This window comes from Corvus hawaiiensis, chromosome 9, assembly GCF_020740725.1.
Source record: "Corvus hawaiiensis isolate bCorHaw1 chromosome 9, bCorHaw1.pri.cur, whole genome shotgun sequence".
NCBI lineage: Eukaryota > Metazoa > Chordata > Aves > Passeriformes > Corvidae > Corvus > Corvus hawaiiensis.
The window spans coordinates 2,587,757-2,605,732 of NC_063221.1; the positions used below are offsets into that span (position 1 = coordinate 2,587,757).

General features: G+C 41.8%; 1 protein-coding gene across 5 annotated transcripts in view; it reads left to right on the forward strand.

Annotated features, from left to right (window-relative positions):
- BRINP3 (BMP/retinoic acid inducible neural specific 3) overlaps positions 1 to 17,976 on the forward strand; it is a 208,498-nt gene that overhangs the window by 117,437 nt on the left and 73,085 nt on the right. For all 5 annotated transcript variants that reach the window (XM_048312900.1, XM_048312902.1, XM_048312904.1 and 2 more), the window contains one exon: positions 6,154 to 6,344. In XM_048312900.1, coding sequence (XP_048168857.1) covers positions 6,154 to 6,344 — 191 coding nt within the window. The remainder of the gene's footprint in view (positions 1 to 6,153; positions 6,345 to 17,976) is intronic.

Sequence of the window (17,976 nt, forward strand, 5' to 3'; positions counted from 1 at the left end):
ATCACTCCCGCCTTAAAGACGCTCACTTTAATGCTGGTCCTACAGAAAAGGCCATTTAGCAAAGCAACGGAGTTGGTGAGGAGGGTAATTAGCACACCGCAATGAGATGATAGGCTCTTGTTCCAGGCATTTGGGTGAAGTGAGGCTGATTTGGGTGCTTTTCGAGACGGAGATAGCGGCCTTTCCAAGCAAGTCCTCCTTGCAGCTGGAAACAGGGTAACTGCTCTGAATAAACCAATTTGCAGGACAATGCTAAAGCTTCTCATGGGAGGAGAACCCCGTTAGGCAACTGGCTACGTCGTCATCCGAGATGATCCAGGTAGATTTATTTTTACTGCTCAAGGTGTTCATTAACAAACCACCAATCCATTCAGCTCTCTGGGTCAGGAAGTTGCCCTTGATGTTGTTGAAGGCTCTGTGAATCGGACGGAAAAGAGGTAGGATGTTGCTGTTGTACCGAGAACGGCGAGAAAACGACACAAGTCCAAGTTCAGGAATAAAATGGCCCCATTTAATTAATTATAAATCCGTTTATATAACTTGGTTCGCAAGAGTAGCATGATATTATGGGTTCCTTGATCAACCACCTCCTTGAGTGATTGGTGGAGGCTCTACAACACCCATTCAAAATAGTTTCTTCAATGTACCATGACAATACTTGAGAATAAGTTTGCAGCTGTGAGATAAAGTCTTGGCTTACGAAAACCTCCAACTGTTTCTCAGCTAGCTTGCATGAGAAAGGGAAACTTCACAGGATGCTGCAGAAGCTGGAAAATTCCTCTGCTTCTAACTTTTTAGTATCCACAGTAGTTTTGTCTTTAAAACAGGCAGTCTTAGCAGGTGTGAGCAGACCAGCTTGACCCCAGCCTCTCTCCGCTGGTTACAGCCCTTCGAGTGTGATGGTTACACCTCGACTGTTCCACGAGTGCCAGCTTTGCTGTCCCTCATTAACATTCCCCTGGAGCTGCGCATCATTCTGCCTGCAGGGATGGGGGGAAATTGTCGGGTGGTGTAAAACAGCGAATCTCGATGAATTCCGGAGGATTTATTAGGGCTTACACTAACTGCTGGTACGACCTTTCCTTTCTGTAACACTCTCTCAAGGTAAGATACAAACTACTGGCAAATAAGGAGGAGGAGAGGACAGTCTCAAATGACTGATGAGAGAAAGAAACTTGAAAAGTTTTCATCAGTCACACCCACCCCCCCAACCCCCCTCCGGGTATGTAAATTCCCCAGCATTTACGATTATGGAAGCTAAGGGGAGGGAAAAAAACCACTAAATGTATTAACTTTCTTTCCTCTCCTGTCTACTTAATGAAGAAAAAAATTAAATCCTTAAACAGATGGTGTGTATAGAATTAACACACACTGTTATTCACTTGAACCATGGAAATGATACCACATCTGGCCTGACATTAATTTATATTGTTTTTGAGCCTGTGCATTTCCATCAGCATCTGCTTAAGTTTGGGAAAAATGACCTGATAAAACCCTAATGGTACCTTTGGTGATCCAGATAGGAATAGATTTTCCACTAGCCAGTAGTAGCTGGTGGATTTATTTAGGTGCAGTTATTTAGGTGGTGGCTGAGGTATTCTATTTAATCAATAACCTTTGAGGAGTTCACAGGCCAAAGACCTTCAGGCCTGTAAAAGATACATTTATGTGTATGAAGAGAGAGCTCTGAGTAGGTGTCTGTGGGTTATGCTCAGCTATAGCTGCCTTTGAGTGCTGTCCTTTTATTCCTGTTTCCTCTCTTTCTGACGTGAAGTGATGGGAACTGCTTGGACCACTGCCTTTTCCTAGCACTTCCCAGTCTACAGATGAAAATATGTAACACCAAGGCCTATAATCCCTTCGTTATTCCAAAGATGTGGGTACAGGCAAACAATCCCCCAATAACTGAGGCAGAAAATAGCACCAACTATTTAAATCATATGAATATGTATTGTTATGTATAACAAAATATATTTGCTCCTTCAATAGATGGTTATATTCAGTTACAGTTGTCACAGCATTATTCCAATCCCACCATGTTGATGGAGATGTTAATTTTTAATTTAAATAATTCCTGAATATGTTAAGATGAACACAAAAATTAAATTCTAATTAGAAATTAGAAAATTAATTTCTAATTTCTAAATGCCACTTACAAACTGTTACTTAGGAGTCTAGTTACATCTAAATGGCCACAGACAGGGTTGTATGTCTGGGTAAATTTCTATATACCTATTTTATTTCATATTTTTTTTAAAAAAACAGCATGTGTTTCTTAACTCGGGAGCTAGTTTAACTTATAAATCATGAGCAATATGTTCCTATAAACCTAGGAAGACTTAAAAATTGAGGTTAAGTTATAAACTTGCATATTCCAGGGCTGGTGGGGACATTGTGCCAAGGTCAATGAAGGGTGTGAATGGTGTGAAGGTCAGTCCCCTGGCCCTGCAGTGATTCTGTCAGTGACAGCCTCCACATGGCAATAAAACATCCCTGGAGTGACTCTGCTGGTTTCTTGAGGCACCCATTGGGCTACGAGGCATTGTTTTGTGAGCAGAACTGAGCGTTTTCATGCTATTTCCTTTAAACCTGAGTAGGTGAAGCTGACTGTCTCTTGAGTTTTGGGGAAAGAGAGCAAATGCTGCTTTCAGAGCTTGTGAAAAGCACAGCTGGGAGGACTCAGTGCTGAATAATCATGTTTCCCAAGTGTTCTCTGTCATTACTTCTTTTCAGTTCTTAAAATTCATAACCTTGAATAGTTTTCTAAATCACACTTGCTTTCTGCTGATGCCTGGATGTCTTCTTAGCCTGTTTTATGGTGGTAGACAGCAACCAGTGAAAAACAAGATTCGCCCGTATTTTCAGTGTGACAAAAGAGTCTCTTCTGGCATGGGTTTTATTTCCTCCAGATGAACTTAAAACTCAGGTTGTCTTCCCCAAATCAGGGTCGGCGGTGTTACTTCCCAAACCCTGGAGTTCTGGGTGCCAAAGTCCAGCAGGGAGACGGGTGCCTAAGCCCCAGTATGTGGGAATCCACTTTGTCCAGCAAGAGCTCAGTCAGCTCTGACAGATGAAAATCTCAGTGCAAGGTTCTTTTCCTGAGATGTTCTCATCAAAGTAAAACAGCACAACGAGCAACCCTGTCCTTTTTCAAGGTTGGTTTCTTTGTTTGTTTGTTTTTGAAATGGGAGGTTTTATTGCAGTTCTGCTGTCTGCTCCCGGAGAGCAGGGAATGGGAAAATGCCTGAGATTTTTTTTTTTTTTTTATGTGAACAAAATTCAACAAACTCTGTTTTAATAATAAAACTTAGCAGAATTCTGTGGAAGTAGAAGGAGCCCCACCATCTCTACTAATGACTGATACAGATCAATCAAAAGTGTTTACATGAGAACAAGGTGCCGTGGGTGCTCCACGGGCTGGAGAAGGTTTCCTACGGAGACAGGCTGGGAGAGCTGGGGTTGTTCAGCCTGGAGAAGAGAAGGCTCCAGGGAGACCTGGAAATTCCAAAACTTAAGGGGACTTATTAAAAAGAGGAAGAGTGACTTTTTACATGGGCAGATAGTGATAGGATGAGGAAGAAGAGTTTTGAATTAAAAGAGAAGAAACATAGATCAGAGGTCAGGAGGATCTCAACATCACCCTCAGCTCCCTGTGAGGGTGGGCAGGCCCTGGCACAGGGTGCCCAGAGAAGCTGTGGCTGCCCCTGGATCCCTGCAAGTGTCCAAGGCCAGGCTGGATGGGGCTTGGAGCACCCTGGGAGAGTGGAAGGTGTCCCTGCCCATGGCATGGATAGAACTGGATGATCTTTAAGGTCCCTTCCTACCCAAACCACTCTATGAATTTATGATTCCGTGATAATGGAACACAAACAACTTCAAAAAATTTTTTTAAAAAATCTTTTCCAGAGATTTTCTGCAGCTTTAAGTCCTTGTTTTCTTTGCCCTTACAATTCATTATCTTTTCAGTGAAAAGGTGGTTGACCTTGCAAAAGCCACTTTAATCTAAATAAACTAGCTGAGATGTCTGGAAAAGGGGAAAGCATGGAGAGAAAGCTCCTAGAGAAATTTTGCACCTAGTTTGTGCAGCCTGGACTGGTCACTGGCACAATATTCACCCTCTGACTTCTGATGTTGTCTTCTCTGATACCACAGAACTGTGGAATGATCTGGGATGGAAGGCCAATCCTTGGGCTGGGTTGCTCCAAGCCCCATCCAACCTGGCCTTGGACACTTCCAGGGGCCCAGGGGCAGCCACAGCTTCTCTGGGCACCCTGTGGCTCCTCACAGGGAGGAATTTCTTCCTAATATCTGTTCTAAACCATGTCTTTACAGCTCTGCAAACAGCTGCACAAAGCCCACAGCCCCTGGCACAAACCTCAGCCCACTCCATTGCTTTTCATCCCGGAAACCTCTTTCATCCTGGCTGGAGTCACATGGCAGGTTGTGACAAGTCAGGTTTTATTGCACGGGCACGGTTGAATTCCAGCAAAGCTGGAACCTAGAGCGGCTTCTGATGGCAGATTTCTCTCAGAGGACAGGCCACTAGAGCTTGCTGTGCTTTCCCAGTTCCCTCCTCATGGCAGTTGTGAACCTCTGTCTGCTTATTACAGCAGCAAGATGAAATAAATGGGTGGGGAAATCCTGGTACTTACAGAGGCTGCGTTAATTCCCGGTTCTTTGGCGCTTCAGGCAATTAATAGCTGCACTGATGACTTCATGCACAAAATAATGACCCGTTAGGAAACTGTAGGAGGAGAAGTGTGAATGTAGTGGTGGAAATTGAGTTAAGCTCCAGCTGGAGCAGCCACCTGTCCCTTCCAGGACAAAAGGAACGTACTGGACAAGCCCTGCAGGTCTAATTAGATAATAAAGCTCCTGTGTAATGCCAGTTTTGCCTCTGTAAGGTCTGAGGGGCTTGACTGCCCTCTGAATTTCTGAGAGACTGGGAAACACATAACGTACATTGGGGAAAAAAGAGTACTCATGTTAACCAAAGACAAATTTTGCGAGTCAAAATTTGCCCACAGATGTGATCCCCTGCATGGAGGCACACGTTCCTCGCCTAGCATTGCTCACCACCAAAATTAGCTCCCTTTAAAGATGATGTCATGTTTCCATCCTTGGTTTTATCCTTCTACAGCTATTACTTTTTGGCACGTAAACCCTTCTGAAGTTGGCATCCCATCCTCTGCATGGGCACTGTGCCACTGCAGCAGATGGGTGAGCAGTGAAAGTAGCACAAGTGGCAAGTCAGACCTTTAGCAGGGTAACTTCTTCTCCAGCGTCTAGGAAAAGGCACTCAGTGGAGTTGTTCAGCACCTAAAATCCAGGTATAGTGACATTAGTAATCCATTGATGAGCTAAATGCTGAAGAGTGCAGGTTACCAAACACCGGCTCAGAGAGTAAGTGCTTTTGTAGTTATTTTGGACATAAATTTCACAAAAGAAAGTACTGGGTCCAGAAATTACTTTTCCAATTTGTTTTGTGATGTAAAGGGTTTTTCCTATACACTTCATCAAATGAATGAATTCTTGCTTAGCCTGAAACACAGAAAAATATATCCATGAACTAGAGAATAAACATGGAAAATTTACAGTATCTGTAAGTCTGTTCTGGAAATGGTCTTAAGAACTCACTCAGTTAAGCAAGTCAGGTTCTTGGTTTTCAATAATCTTATGGAAACGAAAATTTCTGGATCCAACAGTATTTATCCACGTCTCTATAAGGAAGTGAGAAATCCACAATGTAAGATGCCAGAGCTTCTATTTTCTTTTGGAAAAACACCAACTTTCTGAAACCCCCACACTTTTCAGTTGCAGGAATTTGGTTTATGGCAACGGCTCTATCAGATTCCAGGCACTGCTGAATCGATTGGAAAGCACATGGTTGTTCATAACAAGGTGGAACTAGGTACCTTTCTTCTGAAATCAGCTGTGATAGGTGTTGTAAGAGAAGGAAACAAACGAACATCTCAGGTATTACATTGGTTTCATTTCCTTTCATGCTAACCTTAAACACTACAGAGGGAATGTACTAAGTGACCTTGGAAATAAACATATTATTTTGTATGTGCTTCAAGTTGAATGTCTACAAAATCTCTCTGTGCTGCTGGACATTGCTGACTCCTGCTGGGCTTCTGTCTCCCTGCTCAGGAGAGGAGTCACTCACAATTTTTGTGGACAAACGGAAGCTGAGCAAGAGGTCGGAAGGAAGCGACCCCAGCACCAACAGCTCCGCGGTGACGCTGGAGACCCTGCACCAGCTGGCAGCCTCCTACTTCATCGACAGGGACAGCACCCTGCGGCGGCTGCACCACATCCAGATCGCCTCTACCGCCATCAAGGTAGGCAGAGCTCCGGGACACACCTCCAGGGGAGGTGCCAGCCTCACCAGCTGCTCCTCAGGGGAAATGTGGTTTGATCAGTAATTGTTGGCAAAATAATCGGTTTTATTCTCTTTTTTCACCCAAGTCAAAGCATTCAATTTATAACGAAGATGCTAGAGTGGGAGAGGGCCTATAGATGTACTAGAGGTATTAGTGAAGAATGATACATAATTTGACTGATACAGAAGTGTTTATAGAAGTGTTTGGTCATTGAGACAACCTCATGTACATGCGTGATCAGTAACTCCATTTATAGACGGATTTGTATTTCTCACACTTCTTTCTTTTTCTTCTTCTTTTTCTTCTTCTTTTTTTTTTTTTAATGGATTTTGGAACAGTTTGGAACTCTTGCCTCTGCAGTTTTATGGAGATGCATTATTTTCTGTTAAGAACTAGCTTTAGCACGGTTTGTCAGTCAAAGCACCCTCTGTGCTGACTGCTGCAGGTCACTCCTAGCACTGATGGATGCTTGGCCAAGATCAGTGCCCCACGTAGGACATAAAGCAACTGCTGTCCTCCTGAGGAGATCTCTAGTCTTATGTTACTCATTTGAAATATCCTCTCCCAGTTCATTTCCAGCACTGAAGGGCAAATAAAATCGTAACTTGCAGTTGAATGTGCAGTAATTATGAAGTTCTTAATGCAAGATGTGATTTAGGATCCTTTCTGCTGATTGGATCTTTCCACTGGTAACCAAGATCTTCACTAAAGACTCCTGAAACCAGATGCAATTCCCACCTGCCTTAGCTGTTACTCAAATAAATATAAATTTACGTCCTTGAAAGTGCCTTTACTGGGAGAAGGATCCAACCAGAATTTGTGGCTCCACAGCACGAGTTTGGCTGCTGGTCTGTGGAGGACATTCCCACAGTCCCATCCATCCTGGAATGGTGGCGTGGCAGCTCAGCCCAGCTCAGGGCTGGTCACCTGCTGGTGCCAGATGGTGTTTGGCTCTTCAGGCAGCACCAGGGTTTGGTTGATGCTGCCCATCTCATCACCCGGTCTTGGAGGAAGGACTGGATTGGGAGGTTCTGGCAAGGTGGGATTGGATTCTTCTCCCAGGCAGCTGGTGATAGACAGCTCAGGTTGTTCCAGGGTATTTTCACAAGGGATTTTAGGAAAAATTTCTTCACCTAAAGAGTGGTGAGGCACTGGAAGGGGCTCTCCAGGGCAGTGGTGGAGTCCTCATCCTTGGAGGTGTTCGAGAAGTGAGTGGATGAGATGTGGGCTAGTTGACAGAATGGTTTGAAGGCTGGTGTTCTTGGAGATCCTTTCAACCTTGATGGCTCAATCAATTCCATGATTCTTGCTGCAGACCATGGAGTCACCCACCCCTCTGATCTGACTTACCTTCACAACCTGACTGTTTATCACACAGATGTACAACAACCTTTAAAACCAGGCTCCTTCCACATGCAAAAATTCCTTCTGTGGGAAGATAATTGATGACTGCAACCAGTGGTAACTCAAGTGACAGAACATAGCAATGCAGAGACAAAACACTGCCTGAAAGAAATCTGCCCCTTCTAGTTGCTGAAATATTTTTAAGAAAATTTGTGTTACAGTGCAAAATTCAACCCCGCTCACCCAGAGTTTACAGAATGAACCTTCTGCATGTCCAAAGATTTCTACAAACACTACAAATGAAAGATTTCTCTCCAGCCCGCTGCTGAGGTGGATGCAAACCAAGTGTTAGTCCACCAGCAAATTTGATTTGGTTAATTGGCGGCAGGAGCCTCCAGGAAATGGTTCTCACATCAGATGCACCAGTGCTGATAAATGAAACCCTGGCTTCTTCCACCGTTTCCATTGAGAGGCCTGGAACATTTGCATGACAAATTTCTACTGTCAGAACACTTAATTGAACAAAAAACCTGTTTCTGTTGAAAAGCAGGAGCACAAAAAGAGCCAAGGAAGGCTTTTTTTTTTTTTTTTGTTCTATAAGCACAGGTTTTTGAAAGACTGCTGTTTTTAAATTGGAAAGCCATCGGGTAAAGTTTTAGATCCAGGGTGTAAGTAGCACATTTGAAGATTATTCATTAAAACATATACACTGACATCCGAGATAGACTCCTTTCCATACAGCTGCTGAATCAGGTCTCCGTGTCCCAGCGTGAGGGTTGATTTGGGAGAAGTGACACCCTGAAGGACCTGGGGACCAGGGTGACCGTCAGACCCTCCCCTCCTGTGGGGCTGTAGGGAGGAGTGACCCCAGTGCTTTTTACACCACAGACTCCTGAGCAGCTTTTTAAGTCCCAGTGTCACCAAAACTGTGGGAAAAAACACAAAAACTCTCCAGCATAACTTTTAATGTTAGAGAATTAAGGCATTGTTTTATTCTGGACAGGATGTTCTGGCCAGGATGTGCAACAGAAATAATTTCATCCATGCATTGCTCGGGGTTGTGCAGAGAAAATCATTCCATCACACATGGTTCTTTACTAGATTTTTCACGTATTTATACAGAAAAAACTCATAGAAATCCACTGGCTCGAATTGGTCCCGGATTATACAATTCTTACATCTTACATCTTCTGTGCTACTCCTGGTCTGAAAGTGCTAAGCTCAGCAGGCCTCGTCCAGGGAACAGAGTCTTTTGAAAAGAAACTTTAATTCCTTTCCCCTGGACAAAGATGAACAACCCCCTGACCAAAGTCAGTTAAAAATTTTAAAAGTTGTATCATTTCCCACACCAGCACCTCCTGTGTCTGACTTGCTCACTGCAGCTTTGCTCAAAGCTTTCCTCTGCACGAGAGATTTGCCAAAGGAGCCCAAGAAAAGGTCTCGCAGCTTGGCAGAACTCCCTTTTGACCAGCATCAAAGAAATCCAAGATAAAGGTATTGGCACCGGTTGAGAAATCCCTAAAATTCTGAAGTAATATTAGAAGTTTTCCCAGTGACATGTAATCATTTTTTGATTGTTGACTGGTTAGCAACAGCATCAAAAAAATCATGTTCAGGACCTAGTTAGTGTTTGATACTATCGCTTTTTATTAATTTTGGATGGCATTTCCATATGCAGTATTCTAGACTCTACCATTTTAACAGAGTTGTTTATATTTTAGGAAGAGAGAGCTGAGAGTATCAAAAATGTTTCATATAGCTCATGCTCGTACTAGGATCAACACAACTACCCTGTTGGTAATGCACATCTGAATAAACCAACCAAACCGAAATATTGTATGGAACAGAAAAGACTTAAAAAACACAAATCAAAAGCCCTGACCCTTGCTGTTACATCAGAGCACTCCAGTGCATGAATGAAATCTGCCACTCCAGTTCCTGGACTTCGAAATGAACAGGAATAATTTGCTTTGCTATTTGACTTCTTGTTCGTCACATTTCCTGTGATGATGGGCAATCTGAAGCTGCAGCAGGAGTTAGAGAAGAATAGCACAACTGCTTGCACACCACATGTCTTCTGATTGAAGTGTTCAGGGATGGTTATCTCGATGGCTGGGACACCTCTAAAATATTATTTGTGAAGAGAAATTCCAAATACCATTTCTTTCCTTCAAAATCACACAACCCCCTACAAAGCCAATATGTGCTCATTCTTTTTTCCCCCAAATTGGGATAAGCATCTCTTTTACAGGTTAGACTACATCACTCTCACACCTCTTTTTTCTCTATGAAAAAAAAATTGCAGATTTTCTCCTAAAAAAAAAAAAGGATAATTTTTATAAACACACGATATATCTTCTAAACAAATGCCTACATTAATTCTGTGTCCTTTCTTGTCATTTTTTGTTCCTCCTACTACCTGAGACATAATTATCCTTAAAAGTTGCATTGAGGCTGCTGCTGATGGGGGCTCTGCATTAATCATGCAGACAATACACTGTTTATTCCACATTAAAAGAGGTAACATCACTCCGTGGTAACATTTTCTGACTGGAAATCAAAACGTCCATGGGAAGTGCCCGTAGCTTGTATCAATATTTAATTTATTTCAAAGTCCCTGATACGAACATTCTTCCAATATGAATTTAACAGGCGCATTCAGAGCGAGTGCTAAGGCTCATGTGCTAAATCAACAGTTTGGAGCCTCCAGGGCCTCACTGGAACCTCACCAGGTGCCTGAGGGCTGTGTCTCATTTGCATCACATTTACATGAACAGCCAGCCTGTTGTGTTTGAAATATTACAGGTCCAACGTTGCTTCCTCGACATGCTCATTTTGGAGGTGTTATCCTAGGAAAATCTCTCTTCAGCTGCACGGATGGCTCTTGGTTCTCCTTGTTAACAACCTATTAGGAAGATGGGGTGTGCTCTGCTCTGGTCTAACAAAACCCTGCCTGGCCGTGGTGATGCCCACAGCCCACTTCAAGGCGTCAGTGGGAGCAGAATACAGATAAAGGCAGCAGATTTCCCCTTGCCCCGTTAATGAGTGATGCTCTGAGCCCCCACCAAGGCGGTGCCGTGCTCCTCTCAGACGACTCCAGTTTGCCACAAGCTGTAATTCCAGCACCGTCCCTAACAAACTTCTGCAGTAACTCCAAACAATGGTGCAGAACACATAAAAACCACCTTGGCTGCATGGTAAATTAAATATTACCGAACAGTCTCACTGCATTCTGCAAAATTATAAATGCAGTTATGTCAGTTACAGCATTGCCATTAATGAAGTGAGGCTGCTCCGTAGCTGTCTCTTGGAGGAAACTGCCTTCCATCCCAGAATACACCTCCTTTTGTGGGAGCTGGGCCAGGTGAATACAGCAGAGGTGTTATTGTAGAGTCCAAACAGTTCTGGGACAGCCACAGTGCAATAAAGGAACAGGAGGCAACAGAAGAACAGATGCATAAATTGAATTTTCCACCAGCTATTTACAGCTATTTACAGCCCATTTATTCCATCTGAGTGAGAAAGAATAAACATCCCTGAGAATGTGCCCTGTAATTCCAATTAAATTTTATTGTGCAATTTGCCTTTTACTTTCCCCAAACCACTTTTTTTTTTCCTTCGCTATGAGAGATTTAAGCATTTTGTTTTATCTGAGAAGTTTAGATTACAAAGAACAGGGCTCTATTGTGATGGTAACTATATCTGATTATCTATAATTAACCCGTGAATGACTCATGGTGGGCTGTTAGAGAGGAAACTTAAGTGTAATGAAATTAGTTTCTCACTCAAGACTCAGACTGAAATACAGACCTTTTTTTTTTTTTTTGGTTTTCCTTGTTTTGTCTGAAAAAGCTTGCTTGGTTCAATTTTTTTTTTTCCTTTCATACCTCCTTTTTGAATGTGTTTTTCTGTGAATTCAAATAATTGCCGTAATCAAAAGCAGAAATGCTGAAATACCATAAAGCCCTGAGCTTTTGTCAGATTTCTGACAAATTCTAAATCTCAGCAGTTTGCACAGTTTTGTATAAACAGCCAACTTTTGGGAAGCTTTCGAAATCCAGATCTCGAACCCTTCTTGCCCTCACTTTATCCATTCAGTTTGTGGGTAGAATTTAAGACTGCACAGCTGAGAAACCTTGTAAAGGACCAAAGACTGGGAAAAAAATTTGCCCAGCAACAGCTTTAAAGTGTAAAATCACAGCTAGAAGCACTGTTTTGGAAAGTCCTGTGATAGCAGGTTTGTATTTATTTCATTGAAGAAATGAAATACAAATGTAAATTTAACTGGAACAATCTACAGAATTAAGAGCCAGAAATTATTGATCTTTATGAAAAATTTGGGGTTTCCCTGTGGTGTAGGTTTGGTGACATGACTTAAGCATGTCAAGGAAAAGCCACAGAACAGATTCTCAAGGACAGGTATTGCTCAGGACCATTATGAAATGCCAAGTTCTCCCCTACCTTGGGAGATCAGACTGCCTTCATACAAGACCAAAGCTTGACATTTCTCCAAGGGGGAGTTAAAAGTTAGGAAATACGTAGGAATTGTGATCTGGAATGTTTTTCTCCCCCGAATTTTCTGTGAGAATTGAATACTTCTGCAGGTGTCTTCAGAAATCTCACTCAATATTAAGAGCTTCGCAAACCCAGCTTGCTATTAATATGGCAAGGTGGGAACTTCAAATTTAAATCTGGGTCATTATTTTATCTTGCCAGAAGGACTGGGACCTGCTGTTAGACTTTGGGCATCACCCAAAGGTAGCTAGGAAGTCTCTGTACCATCTTCTACTGCACAGCACGGGATTGGTGTTTGTGTCACTATAAAAATGAAGTACCTGAGGTTTCATGCTTCTTCTTTGTGGAAATTGTTGGAGATCTTTGGATTAAATTCACCATAGGTACAGCAAGGTATCTCATGACTTCTGTGTGTGGACTGTTCACTAATTTTAAGAATATACCAAGTGAAATATTAGGGATCTATTTCCGTATCTTTTTGAGGAATTTAAGGGGATGATATTAAAAAGCTCTTTAATTCATCGGACAGTTGAGCTTTAATTAAACTGAATCTCCAGGGCTGAATCTCCAAAGGTAACGTACAGGTCAGTTCTTGAGCAGGTGTAAAACAGCAAAATTCATGTGAGAATCTGGCCCTCAGTATTTCAGAGAGAGAGAAAAGAGCAGGAGGGAAATCCTAAAGTATCTAAAGGGGGCTTTCAAGAAGGCTGGAGAGGAACTTTTGAGAAGGAGAAGTAGTGATGGGAGAAGTGGAAATGGCTTTAAGCTGAAGGAGGGCAGGGTTAGATGGGATATTGGGAAAAAATTCCTCCCTGTGAGGGTGAGGAGGCCCTGGCACAGGGTGCCCAAAGAAGCTGTGGCTGCCCCTGGATCCCTGGCAGTGTCCAAGGCCAGGTTGGACAGGGCTTGGAGCAGCCTGGGCTAGTGGAAGGTGTCCCTGCCCATGGCAGGGGGTGGCACTGGATGGGCTTTAAGGTCCCTTCCAACCCAAACCAGGCTGTGATGCTGTGATTCCAAACCCAGAGCAGGAAGTTGAAGCAGTAACATTTCACTAATCACTCTCAATGCCCACTCAGCAGCATCACTGCCACGATCCATCACAGCAGCTGCCGCACCAGGCACTCCCAAGAGGATGTGTCTTAGCAGCCCCTGATACCAGCCACACTCTCGTTATCTTTGCAGCAGGGAGTACAGAGGAGTAATGACTGCAAGGAGTTACAACTCGTTGGCAACACAGCGTGAGATGCTTTTAAACATAATAAAATGGCACGTAATAGAGATGCTTGGATAAGCATTTTGGAAATATTTTGGATAACTATTCTTCACTTAATGAAAAAAAAAAAAACAAAAGCACAAGAAAACAACAACAGAAAAGGAGAGAACACATGACATGATAGAGCAAAATAAATTGAAGGGCTCTTCTATTAGTTATGAGTTTAGTCAAGAGAGAAGAGTAAAAAAGCAGACAGGGAGATGAAGACTGCCAAACCCTGAGCAGGCTATAAATATACATATGTAAACGAGAAACCTTAACAGCACTCACACAACACTTGCCATCACAGTTGTCAAAAACCTATAAACAATTCACACTACAGTTCCTCAAATGTTCCATACTCTTTTTTTTTTTTTCCCTCTCTCTAAAAAAGTGAAACTAAACAAACCCAGAAGATGGAGAAGGGTTTTAGTATTGAGAGCTCCACAGTGAACATATTGAACAGTGCAGTTAGGCAGAGCATTCCAGCAGGAATTTGGAGGCACTCAGATTTGTACAGGTTTCAGTTTGATCTTTATTCTGGCTGGCTTGTGTATGGGTTGGGGAACTTCAGCACTCTGCCTGTCCTCCACCCTCTAATTGGCAGCTACTGCTTGTCGGCAGGTCAGAGAATGTCAGGCAAGGACTATAAAATTCACAGAACATTTCCCTGCCTCTGAGCTCTCAGAAACAGGAGATAGCACGTATCAACAGCTTGTATGAGCACAGAGGTCAGATTAGGAAGAATATCTCAGACGAACGGAGACTCTGCATCAGAAGAAGGCATCTTAACGAATAAGAAAAGGCTGTGGAAAGTTTTCTGTGTTCATCTTATTTTTCCTAGAGAATTTTTACCGATAATACATTTTTGCATGTTTTGTTGTTATCGTTTATGATTCAATCTGCAATCAGCCCCTTCGAATAAATGAATAAATCTGTTCATTTAGTGTGAAAAATTATCCCTTGCGTGGGAATCCTTCACATCTAACTGACACTGAGAGTTATATCATTGCTGTCTTCTGCACTTCACTGTTATTTTTACCTTGCAGACCCTCTCATGGTGCTTCAGCAGAATTTGCATGTCTGACAGCAAAACTATAATTTAATCTCTTACAAGATAATGCATATAATGCCTCTACATGCTGAAGCAGAGCTGGGTTTACGAAAGGTTTCATCATTCATCCAGGAGACTTTCTGCGCTGTAGAGTGAGCATTATTCCCAGATCTTTAATGCCTGACAGGTTGGAAGTTTCATCACTGTTCTACAGAGTTGAGAGCAGAACCCAGTGAGTGAAATAAAGGGTGGCTCTGGTTTTGCACGGCGAGGTTCTGACCTTACGCAACGAAAAAACACCGCTGACATCAAGGAAGCTTCTTCTCATTCACATGGGTGCCACTGAGAGCAGGGCTTCCACAAGTCAGCCTCACCAACCATCTTCCCAATCCATGGAACTATCGCTCATTATCTCTCTCTGGATGACCCAATTTAGCCCTCTATTTTCCAGGGAACAGTTAATACATTTCATGGGCTTTGGGTGTTCTTCCTTTGAATTTTATTAAAAGTAATACGAAAAGAAATAATAAAAAGGCCTTTTTGTGTCATGGTTATAATAGTTCATAATTTTCCAACATTTATAATAATTCCACCAAATGGAGGATATGAAAGTCTCCCAAATAATATGTAAATTTACCAGGAAATTTAATTTTATCTTCTCCAAGTGTATCTAGACTCTGGCAAACGAAAAATCATTCCATGTCTTTTCTTCAGCTTTTCATGAAATCCTTAATGTGTAATATTAGGTGATGATAAAACCTTGATGATAATAGAGAAAATGGTTTGAAGAGGACCATTAAAACATTTTTCCTCTCATGATTTAGTCCACTTAAGTAGAGTTTATTCTTATTCCATTTCTCTGTTCGAAATACAACATTCACAAGAATACTGAGCTGTTCTCGGAAATAAATAGCCCATGTTCCTTCAGGCATAAAATAAAATGTGTTGGTCCACTTTTCTTACTTTGCTATTGGTTTACACTGGGGAGGATCTGTCCCTCCTTGATGAAAATATCCCAAACTGGCAAGTCTGCAGTGTGTGACCTGAGAGTTCTACCCAGGCTTAGAAATACTTGTGCATACATATGAGACAAACATTCTGATAATTAATGGGGCATAAGGAAAACATACAGTGGCATATAATCCAGATATCATTTAATCCAGATATTTACATGTGTAAGATTTTTAGTTGAGAAAACAACTCTTGTCAAAAGGTTTTTCGTACCTACCATACCATGAAAGGAGATGGACACGCAGATATCTGGGAATGTCCTACCTCACACGGCCACCTGCTCAGAAACAAAGCAAAACCTGCTGGTGGTCCAGGGTTTCATTCAATTCTGAGCGGAACAAAGTCCTTTCAGTTCCACAGGACTCCACAGTCCTGATGATAAGCGCTGCTTTCTTTTCAAAGGTTTCCTCTTCTTCCTTCTGAACTTCCCTCCTTCCCTAGATTCTTATGCTCGTAGGAATTCTGGCTCTCTCTTTTTCTGTTTTTTGATGGAAAAAATGCACTTGCCCTTATCATACATCATTCTTTGCCCTCACCATAGTCTCATCTATGTCCGGTCCAGAAAGAAATGAATAAAACCCCTTGGACAAGATCCTATACTCTACATTCTAAATATTTTTTCCTACCCAAAGTAGGACACATTCACGTATGTTTTAATGAACAGGTCTTGATATTTCATAGGTCTTTCTATTCCCACGAATCAGGATGACGTGAAGGATTTTCCAGCTGGGCTCAGCAGTCTGTCTGGGTAACGTTGCTCTTATAGCCTAATTCTAAGGGCAGTCTTCTGTACATTAAAGTATCTCTTCCTGTTTAGTTCATGAAATAACAGTGTTGAGAATCACTGGGTTCTCAGCCAGAAGTTTCCATATGAATGAAGCAGCCGTATGAAATGAAGTTTAAAGCTTCAGTATTAAGTTGGTTTTCTTCTCTAACACAAATTCAGCGAAGCTTAATTCCCTTTGGCTTGAACAACTGATTGGGATTTAATGATGAAATTATAGATCAGTTGCAACTGCCTGGTCTGTAGGTAGGTCTGCAAAGATGCAGGAAAACACACTGAAAACCAGTTGGATTAAATTAAGAGTTTAGTAAAACCGTAAATTGAGAGTTGGCTGTGACAAAGGGACAGAAAGGGCAACTTGTGTTACAATCACTTACCAGAGGGAATAAATGGGTGGGAAGTAATGAGGATATAACCTAAAAATAAATCCCTGCACACACCTCTGTGAGCCAGGCAGACACCCACGTTATGGACACTTATGTGATTCCTTGTGAGAGCTTGGGATGGCAACCCCAGGAGGGGGAGTTTGATGGCCAAATCAAATGGACATGAAAAATGTCCTGCTGCAGATGTGACCACGAGTGAGGAGCAGGGTGATCCCAGCTGGAGTGCCACAGACAGCACAAATAACTCAGGAGTTTCTAGGCAGGAAATGTAAGACCTGGAAGCAGCTTAAAGCAGTCAATTGTTAGAGATATTGCTGAAAAGAACATTGCATCTAAGTTTTAGAATTGCACAGAAATGGATAATCAAAGGTGAAATCTCTATGGAAAATTGAGTTCTTAATTAACCTGACCTTGTCATTTTGATATTTAAGCTTCAAGACTTTAAATGCCTTTCATGTTATTTTTAGGACCTAATGTTAACCTGTCACATTTTTTCTTTGGCACAAGTTTGAGGGTTTTAAAATTTTTTCTTATTTCTCTTAAAAATAATATATGCATAATTTTAAAAACTGACCACATTAAAGGTAAAACGTTCCCAAATTATCCAAAGATATTTTTTATATTTACAAAGAGGATCTTTTTCCTGACACTTCAAAAAGAAGAGGAACATTTTAACTTTCCATCCTGATTCAGGAAGGACTATATTTTTATTCATACTTTGACAACATAAGAAAAAAAAAATATATATAGATATATTTTCCATTCAACTGCAGTATTATTATGACTAATAATATCTGTGAGTCTTATAAACAGGCAAATCATCCTGTCTTCCTGAAACTAATGGGGACACAGTGAAAAGTCCCAGTGGCCTCAGCACTGCCTGTTGGAACTGGTCCATGGAGATACAAACCCTGTTCCCTCTCCTCTTCTCTCCCTCACTCTTGGGAAGTCCTTGCATGGGATTCTGCAGTTGGGTTAAATGTAAGAAGACATTTAACATTTACAGTATGAGCCCCCAAATTTCTTCAGAGCCTTTTGTCCTTTATATAGTAATGGGATTATGTTTGGAAAAGGATGGAAAGTTGGGAATTGGGTTTTTCTTAAGTAGGCTTCTTTGCTTTTGCTTTCTGCAGATACCTTGAGATTTTTATGAACATGAAATATTATTTTAATTTGTATCTGTGCTGTTGTCTCTGTTTCTAATTTTATCTTTTACACCAAATATATAGATTTCATTTACTGTT